The sequence below is a fragment of the Triticum aestivum genome, chromosome 2A, assembly GCF_018294505.1.
Source record: "Triticum aestivum cultivar Chinese Spring chromosome 2A, IWGSC CS RefSeq v2.1, whole genome shotgun sequence".
In the NCBI taxonomy this organism is placed as follows: domain Eukaryota; kingdom Viridiplantae; phylum Streptophyta; class Magnoliopsida; order Poales; family Poaceae; genus Triticum; species Triticum aestivum.
Window position 1 is genome coordinate 108788254 of NC_057797.1, and position 11107 is coordinate 108799360.

Sequence of the window (11107 nt, forward strand, 5' to 3'; positions counted from 1 at the left end):
CGATGGCCGCGGGTACGTGGAAGAAGGGCAAGGAGGAGCAGAGGTGTTGTAGCACAGGGAGGGGGACATGTTTGGGGGCTGCGGCGAGCGGCGACAGAGGAAGATATGTGTGTGGAAGAAGATGCATATGAGATAAGGGATAAGACTGGCTGTGATATGCGGTGGGCGGTGCGTGGCCCAATAGGCAGTGCACAAACGAAGGAGTCGTCCGACCGAAGCGTTCGGCCAGCACCCCGAACGCAAGCGTTTCCCTTTTTTTCTTGGTTGCTTTTTATATCCTGCCATGCAAACTGATAAACCAAAGAGACAATCTTCAGATTTGTATTATTATAAACAAAAAAATGTGCAGAAGAAACATTCTAACCAATTTCAGCATGCATGTGATGCCATCCACTTTGACTACTCCTCTGTCTAGGTGTGTAAGTTATCTTACGAAAACCAAATAATCCCAAAACACTTAGGCACGGTACATTTACTCCCTTCCGGTTTCTTGTTTTGTGACATATCAACCAATAAAAGACGTGGACCGTGCATGCTTTCAATGACTTGATACTAATAAACATGAAATTTAGTGGTTAGTTCATTGCATGCAATGCTATTAATTAGTAAAAAGACATTAAGTTTTCTCGTTTTCCTCTCCGCCTTGGTCGCAGTGCACAACGTAAGATGACTTATACACCCAGACGGAGGGAGTAGCAAATACGAGAAAAGTAGTTCTCCCATGCATGGGAGATATCAACCGTCGACTCGGTTTGAGATTAAGAAACAATAAATACTTGCGAGTAGTATTTTTTTATCCTCTGGAGTAACAGAATTCTGTGTTATATCAGTCCATCAATGAACTTTATGCCATGCTACTCCTACTTTTCTACTGTTTTCCAGAATACATCATGAATTCTCTCTCATCATTTTCCTCTCACACGGCATGCACACAAACTGGGTTATCTCTCCCAGTCACTAGTAACATGCATTTTATTTTCAATCCTAAACTTGAAACAAGTATATATGTTAAAATCAATTTCATAAAAAATATTATGTCTGAACCTATATCTTTTTTTTTGATTATATCTTCAAAACAAGCCCAATACTGAATATGCTTTGACAAATTTCAATATTTGAGACATGATTAATCCTGTAGGAAATGGTCTAAACCACGAGAGAACATAAAGAAAAATTATTATTCTCATATCACAAAAAACCAATTTTACATGATACATATTTTAGGGTGCACTATGGAACATGATGAACCTCTAAAAAAAGCAATATCCAAATAAAAAAATATTACATGCGAGTGTTCAAAACAATAATTAAAAAATATGAATTAGAATTTAGGTGGGGCTGACTTGTAGGGAAAATCTGACCTGGTTGCTTGTTGAAACGAAAAAATCACGGGATGAAATGTTAGGTGAGAGAAAACATTACATATGTCAACGATACTACACATCAATAGCTACATGTTATATTTAATTGCTTTACATACTCTATTGCACACATCCCAACAAAATAATGAGACAGTGGATGCATGCACGGTATCTACTGTGCACGGTAGAAAAACCAGTGCACGGTAGAAATTACTCCATGATGCATGTTTTCTCCACTAGCCTCACCAACTATACTAATGCAGAGACGAGCATCATCCCCGTGGTCGCCGGCGAGACGAGCCTTCTACGCATGCATCATCAACGCGGCCATGAATAACCGAGCTCTTCGTGAGCCTCGCCGGGCACAGGATGACCGTGGTCGCCATGTACTCCAAGCCCTTCGAGACCACCATCGTCCTTCTCGGCCCCGTAGGGGCGGAGTCAGGATTTAGGCATAGGGGGGGCCACACGGCATTGAAGCCAACAAATATTATGCCTCACATACTACCTAATAATTTATATTCACGTATCATTCTCATTTAACTTTGCCTGGGAACATAAGTTTTTTTTGGCTGCCGGAGCGTGTGTAGCAAATAGCTAATATTGGTCAATAATTCCACTTAAATGCCAAGAAGACGAATTTGATTATCAAACTACTCTGAAATACGACATGAGATGCCGTGCTATTAAACATTGTCATATGGGAATTTAAGATATACGAACAAGAATAATCATGTATTATCACTTGGTTCGCTTTTAACTTGCATTTACATAGGTTTGAATGAGAAATCATCACTGGTTATATTAGAAAAAAGTATTGTTTAGTTAGCAAAAACAGATCAACGTTGCTAGAACACATACCTGGAAAACCAAATCGAATACATCGGATAGTCGTCGTTGGCAGGCATATGCAACAACCATAACTGTATATGAATGCTCACCCAAACATTGACGAGTCTGAGCTTTCGAACTATTTCAGGTGCTTTAACCTAGCGCCGCAATGCATCACAGATCACACAACAAAATAACTTAATTAGATGTAGAAGTTCAATACAATACAAGACTAGAATTGAAAGAGATTAGTAGGTGGTGTGATGTGTTAACCACGGCAAGTTCGTTGGCTAGCATGAAGAATTGGTGGGTGAAGCTGCCTGCATTGCCGTATGAATCAGATTAGATTTTTTTTTAGGCCGATGAATCAGATTAGATGGAAGAGCAGAGATAGGCAGGCGGCGAAGGCGTAGGACGGCAGCGGCTCAGCGGTAATCCAGCACGCCCTAATCACGGAGAGGCCCATCTTACAATCTACCTTGGCATGGACTTAGAAACGACTCCATTATTCACGTAACGATCGATGTGTGTGTGTGTGTGGGTGGGGAGGGGGGGGGGGGGGGGGGGGGGGGGGGGCTGGCCCCTGCTCGTCCCCCCTTGGCTCCGCCACTGCGGCCCCGGCCAGACCACCGACGTCCTCGTCACCGCGCACGCCGCCCCGGGACGCCATGTACTACCTCGCCGCACGCGCCTACGCCTCCGCCCAGGGCGTTCCCTTCGATAACGCCACCGCCTTCTCCAACAGCCTCCGGAGCCCGCATCTGTTGAAGGTGCCCGGGCCGGTGACCCGCCGTGGGGTTCGGCCTCTTCAACTGCCGCTCCGGCCCCTTCTGCCAGGGCCTCAACAACACCCGGTTTGGCGCCAGCATGAACAACGTCTCTTTCCAGCTCCCCAACACCGTCTCCCTGCTCCAGGGCTGCCAGCCCGAACGAATCGTTCGGTGGGAGGTTCCTTGAAATCTGCGGTTCGGCAGTTAATCGGGGTACAAGCCCAAGTCCGATCCTGATTCTGCTCCTCAATTAGACTAACCAACCCGCCGCCGCGGCATCATATATCATCATATATGTATCGGAACCGCCTCTTGGAGTCTGCTCAGCTTCGTCGTCTTGGATTGATTTTCTGACCGCCTGCTCGCGGCGGCGACTTGTTAGTTGATTCGTCGATCGGCTCCCTCTCCGGCCGGCCAGCTCATTATTTTATATACTAATACTATACAGATCTACTCCAGTAGATAAATCGAATAATAGTAAGATGGCTTCTTCATCATTAGGTACGGCGGCTGCTCGATCTCGATCTCTTGTCGCGCTAATTTTAACACCATCATAAATCATTCGTCAGAATAGGATGGTTTAGTAATTAATTTGCGTTTGTGTTAGTGGATTGCATTGCAGCTCGCGGCGGATCGGCGCCTGCGCAACAAGAAGGAACGACGACGGCGGCGGTCAGCCTTCCAGAGGCATGGTATGATCGATAAATCGCAGTTCAAAGGCAAATTATTATTATTCATCAGAATTACATACACTTATGTCTTGTTCTACGTACGTACTATACATACTAGATGATTTTCCCCGCGCGTTGCTGCGGGATTTTAAAGATCAATTTTGAATATGTTCTATATGCATGAATAAAATGATCTAAATCAGAAGCTATTATTTTCGAAAGTAATTACATGTGAACAAAGAGTATGCATGTACGTTGGACTATTGAAGATGTAACAATTAAATTGGGGTATGCATGTGCTACCAAATAGTTTTAGTGGATGATGATATGACATTTTTGGTGATGTGGAGGGCTGCATGTTAAGAAAATTAGACTTAGTGAGGATCAACTATTTATGCATTATAAATATGCAGGATATCCTTGGGCACATACACTCGTTGATGCCGATGCGAGATGCTGCTCAGGCTGCCTGCGTATCCCATGCCTTTCTGCGTTTCTGGCGATCCTATCCCAGGCTCGACTTTGACATGTACACACTAGGATTACTGGATGTAGGCCGCCGCCTGCTGTCGTTTGGTCCCATTGACAAAGAATTACCAGTTATAGAGGATCAACTGAGGAGGGGCGTCATTGCAACATTCGACGAGTACTACGAAAAGAATAGTCCTATCATAAAAGAATTCTCTGCCAGAGTTGATCACATCATGCATAACCACGTCGGAACAGGTGTTCAGACATTCAGGCTTGTGCCTCCCTATGGCTTCTACATAAACCCTGCTGTTCTTGACCGCTGGTTCCAAGCTGTCATTGCACCGGGGATCAGTGAATTTGGCCTGTACCTAGACATGGGCGATGAGGGGCTAGGTTACAACTTCCCGTGCTCCTTGTTATCTAGCAGCAACAGGGGATGCTCGACGATTGCATCTTTCTCCATTGCTGGTTGCGGTCTCCATTCCCTGGACAGGGTTGGCTGCTTGATAAGCTTGTGTGTAGTGCATCTGCACAGGATGCGTGTTACTGGAGAGCAACTTATCTGCTTCCTGTCTGCTTCTCCTGGTTTGCAGCAGCTGCAACTTTCCTACTGCAATGACGTGGTTTGCCTGAAGATACCTCATTCCCTGTGGCGGCTCAAATTGCTGCTGGTACGCAACTGCAACAGTTTGCAAACGATTGGATGCGATGCTCCACAGCTCAAGAGCTTTGGATATGATGAGTTGCCCACAACGCAGATCTGCCTTGGAGATTCATCACCCTTAGTGAGGGAGATGAGAATGTCTGGTATGGATGATGAGCCTACAGGCATGCTCTGTTATGCCACCACTAAGCTTCCTTCAGTCGCGCCAAATATTAGCTCGCTTGTCCTATCATCATGCTTTGAGGTCACTGCATGTTGGCTTCAGATTGTTACTGTACGCATGTTATGCGGTCATTTTTCACAGATACTCCCTCTGTCCCATAGCTTGAAAAACGTTCCTATATTATGGGACGAAGGGAGTATATCATAATTATCTTTTACCACACCCCCCACACGTACACACCATCCCACCAATGACATTGACAGCTTTGGCTATCAACATTTTTTGCGAGGAAGAATCTAATCAACATTTTTTTACAGCTTCACAATATTATTGTAGTTTTAGTGGGCTTTATTACAAATATGTGAAATCAGTATTGCCTTTTTACCTGAGCATACGCATATAATAACCATATGCTAATAGTTGAGCATCTCTGTTGTTTCTTCAGATTGCAACTCCAATGAAAAAGCTTAACAAATTCCGCCGCCTCAAGTACTTGGAGATACAGCTTCATACGCCAAGACGTTGTCCAGACTTTGATTTTTATTCCCTGGTTTCTATTCTTAATGCTTGTCCTGTCCTGGCTACTTTCATCTTGCGTGTAAGTCAAAATTTTCCCCATATGAAAGCCTAAATTCAAATATGAGCTTTTATTTACTGTTGAATTATAGTATTTGTATACGTACCTTTAATTTTGTCTGTATATGTAAGATTTTTTCCCATTTATTTAGTCAGCTGACTAACCAAAGACATGTACGTGATGCATATATTCATACATGCATGCAGTTAGAGATGCGCGATGCTGATGATGCCATTCCGGGAGATCCTCATGGTGATTCCTCACAACGGAAAACGCATATGAGGGGGCAGGGCCATGGCAAGTTGAAGAATGTTCTAGTGAGGGGTTTTCCCTCTGCAAAAGGTTTGGTTGAGCTAACAAGTCACATCCTTGAGACCGCAGCATCCTTGAAGCGCCTGGTACTGGAAACTGCATATGGCTGCCATACGAGGGATTGCATTGGCATATGCTCGCCTTTAACGAGAAAGGCCCTCTTGGAAGCACGGAAAGCTGTAGGTGTCATCAAGACATACGTCGAGGGTAAAGTCCCCTCAACTGTTAAATTCAAGCTTATCGAGCCATGTGCCAAGTGTCACGCCGACCACGCATAACCTGCTTGTTAGACCTCCTCCAATAGTTGCATAAGAGCTAGTTCAAATAATTTTTTTATATTTTAATAGAAGAAGAGAGAAAAGAACTATCTTTCGATTAAGAGATAGCCTTATGCACACACTTTAAGATTATATGAAGATGACGTGTGGGGTCATTCATATTATAAGATATGTGCTAAAAGATATATCATTTGTGTTTTAGACTGTTTAGAGCTAGGTACTGGCACATACCATTGGAGGAGGCCTTAATTTTTTTATCGTAATATCTTAATTAAGAAGCCTCAATGGCACCTCCTAGCCAGCTTTTCTACTTTCCTTTAATCCTCCCTATGTAAGTCGAGTTTAGTTTTAGTTTTGTTGTGCTAATTAATAAATAATAATATACGCATGTACAATTTTACACATAGCAATTACAATAAAACGTACGGCAAGCTGTTGCATGTAAGGTAACGTGGAAAAATAACATTTTTATAAAGTCATTTCTCCTTGATATATCAAAAGGGTGTTTTGTCTAGTGGGCTTCCCCGATACCACCGGCCAGGGGGGGAGGAGCATAAAACATGATAATTAGAATCCGAATGGAAAAAGACTCTCTTATAACTGTCAACTATTGACGTTGCTCGGATTTTAACCCTCATCACCTGTTGGGGGTATGACTATTGGGTATGACCCGCCCAGGAGGGGCCGGGTTATACCAATGGCGGTTCATCAAGACAAGGCCCATGAAGATGTTAAGGATGGCGGTTCAGCTAGCAGGCTTAGTAAGGACCCAAAGCCCAAAGGCGGCTTAAGGCCCATAGGTATAAACCGCCATATGTATATGACTTGTATTGTAAGGCAAGCGTAGTTAGTCACCGAGCCGGACACGTTGTGTATGAACCGGTCGGAACTCCGTGAGCCGTGGGGCGTCAACCTGTGTATATAAAAAGACAACCTGGCGGCGGCTTAGGGCAAGAAACAAGAGAGAGATCGAAAACTAGGTCAAGCGTATTTTCTCCTTGGTGATCAAAACACAAGCAATACCACCTCAACTAGAGTAGGTTTTTACCTTCATAGCAAGGGGCCAAACCAGTATAAATTCATGTGTCCTTTGTCCCGTTTAACCCCTTTAAGTTAACCTAGTTGCGATGGCTCCACGACTAAGTCCTTTCACTAGGACATCTGCCATGACAATTCTACGACAGTTGGCGCCCACCATGGGGCCAGCGCATAGTGGTCGAGTTCTTGAAGGGCAGCTTCGAAGGGATCAAGGGATACGCTGTGGGCCGGATGACCAATAGTCGTCGCGACAAACTCTACATCGACGACGCAGGCTGGGGCCCTGAGGCTGGCTCAATCGAATGCGGGTACCGGGTCCCCTTCGACAGAATCCACGTCTTCATCGGCAAGATCGGCGAACCGGGCCCTGAGCCGGACATCTACACCGACATCATCGAGACGGCTCAGCGTGCACGACCCGTCCGGGTTCAACCCACTGTGAAGCGCGCCTTCGTTGGATTTATCCATGGGGCAGAGTTTGAATGATCTGTGTCTGGTGGTGAGACGACCGTTTACTCCGATGGTAAATCGTCCACAGGCGAGACTAACTCAATGTATCAGCTGCAAGACGGCCGGCTTGGGGGCTATTTCGATGGTGACAGTATTCCGGACCCCTATGAGCCGCCGAATAGGGTGGCGATCTTCATGGCCGGTACACAGCCGGTGCTCGGTTCAACGGCTCCTGCGGCTATGATCTCTAATTCAGCGGTTGCAGCGGCGACTGGTGCTGGCGGTTTAGCACGCCCGCCGGCTCAGGTTTTAACAGAGCTGTTGGAGGCTCTGGCAACCTTGATGGGGGTTGAGGTAACCCCAGACAACCAGGAACAACATAAGGTGGATGTGGCTAAGCTGCGAGATGAGATAGCTCAAGCCAAGGAAGATCTGGTGGCTGAGAACGCTAGGATGGTTGCGGAGCGGGCTGTTTTGGACGCCAGGCACAGTGGATTCAAGCGGATTCTTGACGGCTCACATTGGATCAGAATGCTTCAAACGAGATCCTGAGGAGGAGACACCGGAGTCATCTACCCCGGTTTATGAGCCGAGGAACCTCTTCAATACGCCTGGAGCAGGGACCAATAACCCGCCAGAGGTAAACCGGGTGGTAGCCATGCCTAGGACTGGAGCGCCGGCTCAGCCGCGCACAATAGATCCGCCTTGTCTGAATAATACCCCCCCACACCACCACCAAAGTATGTGTCAACGCCACTGGGTCATTATTCTAACCCTTTGGATAATATGATCGTTGCGGCAACACGATTGGCGGCTCTCCCAGTTGGAGGCGAGTCTCCAGCTGCGATTGAAACGCGAAGGGCTAGAGAGCTTCTTCAGACAGTGCTGGTACAGCAGGAGGCTTATTCTTACAGTCGTGAGAGGATTCACTCAACCCCTCACCCGAGCCGAAGTTATAGCAGACACATTGACTCACCAGCCGTTTCAAGCAGTGACAGGCGCCGTAACCAGCCTCGTGGACTTGACCCGGCGTGTGATGGTGCTCAGGATTTGGTGGATTAGAGCAGAGCACGTCGGGAAGCTGAGATGGCGGATCAGCAAGCGGCTCATCAGTATTTTCTCCAGTTTACCCGACCGCTTCGGTGGAGGCTGGCGTGATCTCTAGAACCTTGGGTGTGCCATGTTTAGTGCCGGCTTTGCGTAATGAGCGTTTACCCAAGGATTTCGAGGGTCCTCGTAAGGTGCTTAACTACACAGCTGATTTACCCCCTGAAGTGTGGATTGAGAGTTATGAGATGGCCATGGAGCAGCTGAATGTTTGCGACACCGCGTGTGCTAAATATTTCACTATGATGTTAGATGGGACGGCCCGTACTTGGTTGAAAGGGCTGCATGCCAACTCCATTGGATCATGGGCCGAGTTAAAAGCCCGGTTCATCCAGAATTTTAAAGATACATGCAAGCAGCATATGTCGATTGTGGATTTGGACGCCCGTGTCCAAGAAGAGGGCGAGTCAACAACCCATTGGGTGCGCTGGGTCTCAGCTATCCTGCACTCATCGGATCACATTAATGCCGGCTCAGCAGTCTTAATGTTAGAGAAGAATTGTTGTTTTATGCCCCTTAAGCAGAAGCTAGGGCGGCTCAATCGCCACTGCAGCGACATGGGGGAGCTGATGGCGGCTCTAGTTAAGTATGCCGACTCTGATAGTACCAAGAACCCCGAGTCTGATGATGAAAAGCCGGGAAAGGGAAAGAAGAGTAGCAATACCAAGGGGCAGCATCATAACCCGGCGACTCAGGGGGGCAATGGTAAGCACAAGGCTGATAATAATTCAGATTTTGTGTCTAATACCAACACACAGAATAATGGTCAGCGTCGCAAAGGAAGGCCACCTCCTCGGACTGGAGGGTCAAGTTTCAATCTTGAGCAGATGCTGAATCAACCTTGCCCGAAGCATGGTACACGGGAAAGGTCGTCCACTCACCTCTGGAAGGACTACTTCATCATGAAAGAATACAAAAATTCTAATTTTTTCCAAAACAACCATGGGTCGGGCGGCGGCTCAGGTTCTGGCTCTCATGGTCTGGGTTGCGGTGGTGGCGATTCTAATTCCAGTTTCCAGGGCCAAGGTAATCAAGGCAATTAAGGTGGTTTTCACCAACAGTCTAGTCAGGGGAATCAACAGCAGCAATCTGGTTATCAAAGTAATCTGAAGCAGCTGAATAGTGGGCAGTATCATGTCTTCACCACGAGTTTATGCAAGCGGGATCAGAAGCTCCGTAAAAGGGCTATGAACGCCGTTGAGCCGGCGGTTCCCCGTTACTTGCGATGGTCTGAGCAGCCCATTGTGTGGAGTCGTGAGGATCACCCCCCTCGGGTTGATAATCCAGGTCAATTGGCTTTGGTGGTGGAACCTTAGGTTGGAGGGTACAAGTTCACTAAGGTACTCATGGACGGAGGCAGTAGTATTAATATCATTTACTATGATACTTTCTGTCGTATGGGATTCTGACAAAAATCTAAAGCCGCCAAATACTGTTTTTCATGGAGTGGCGCCTAGTAAGTTGGCATATCCTGTAGGCAAGATCGCTTTGGAAGTGGCCTTTGGAGATGAACATGATTCCAGGGCCGAGACGCTAACCTTTGATGTAGTCAAGATTCAGAGCCCGTATCATGCTCTGTTTGTACGGCCGACTTATGCCAAGTTCATGGCACGACCTTGTTATGTTTATTTGCAGCTCAAAATGCTGGGCCACAAGGGGACTATCACAGTGCATGGAAGCCGGAGGATAGCTTTGGAGTGTGAAGACGGCGATGCTGCTTATGCTGAGTCTATGGGCGCAACAGAAGAATTGAAGTTCTATAAGGACAATGTTAACCGAACAGATATGACATCTTTAAAAAGCCAACTATGGAGCATGATCCGACATTGAAGTTTAAGTCAGCAGATGACACTAAGCTAGTTGATTTCGTTCCTGGCGATTCATCCAAGCAGTTCAGCATCAGTGCTAATCTGGATCCAAAATAGGAAAGCGCTCTCATCGAGTTCAGCCATGAGAACCGGGACATCTTTGCATGGAAACCTTCTGATATGCCAGGTGTACCGAGGGAACTCGCTAAGCACACTCTTAATATTGATCCAAAGTTTAAGCCGGTCAAGCAATTCCTCCGTCGTTTTAATGAAGAGAGGCGCAAGGCCATTGGTGAAGAAGTGGCCCGGCTCTTGGCGGCTGGGTTCATTGTTGAAGTTTTTCATCCTGAGTGGTTGGCTAACCCGGTGCTGGTACTTAAGAAGAATGGCACCTGGCGTATGTGTGTGGACTACACAGATTTAGACAAGGCTTCTCCAGCTGATCCTTTTGCTCTTCCCCATATTGATCAAATTATTGATGCTACATCAGGTTGTGAGTGTTTGAGTTTTTTGGATGCTTATTCTGGTTATCATCAGATCAAGATGGCAGTTAAGGACCAGGAGAAGACATCTTTCATCACTTGTAACGCCCCGAGACCGTTGCGC

At 46.4% G+C, this 11107-nt stretch overlaps 1 protein-coding gene across 3 annotated transcripts; it reads left to right on the plus strand.

Moving 5' to 3' along the window:
- Nucleotides 1-2765: 2765 nt before the first annotated feature.
- On the plus strand, nt 2766-6225 carry LOC123184952 (uncharacterized). Of its 3 annotated transcripts, none has more exons than XR_006493128.1 (4): nt 2766-3463; nt 3570-3654; nt 5377-5529; nt 5715-6225. XR_006493128.1 is itself a non-coding variant. In XM_044596981.1 (4 exons), the coding sequence occupies exons 1-4, from the start codon at nt 4161-4163 to the stop codon at nt 6096-6098; spliced, it is 1302 nt and encodes a 433-aa protein (XP_044452916.1). In that variant the 5' UTR covers nt 4143-4160; the 3' UTR covers nt 6099-6225. The 3 variants fall into 3 exon arrangements, 2 of the variants coding, with proteins under 2 accessions (XP_044452916.1, XP_044452915.1); XM_044596981.1 differs by lacking the exons at nt 2766-3463; nt 3570-3654 and adding exons at nt 4143-4775; nt 4863-5012; XM_044596980.1 differs by lacking the exons at nt 2766-3463; nt 3570-3654 and adding an exon at nt 4143-5012.
- Nucleotides 6226-11107: the final 4882 nt, after the last annotated feature.

What these genes read in the sequence shown, in the direction of transcription:
- LOC123184952 (XM_044596980.1), top strand. Translation starts at nt 4,161, where the DNA reads ATGTACACACTAGGATTACTGGATGTAGGCCGCCGCCTGCTGTCGTTT. An exon ending in TCCTATCATCATGCTTTGAG is followed by an intron (nt 5,013 to 5,376) that starts GTCACTGCATGT and finishes TTGTTTCTTCAG; the next exon opens with ATTGCAACTCCAATGAAAAA. An exon ending in TGGCTACTTTCATCTTGCGT is followed by an intron (nt 5,530 to 5,714) that starts GTAAGTCAAAAT and finishes ACATGCATGCAG; the next exon opens with TTAGAGATGCGCGATGCTGA.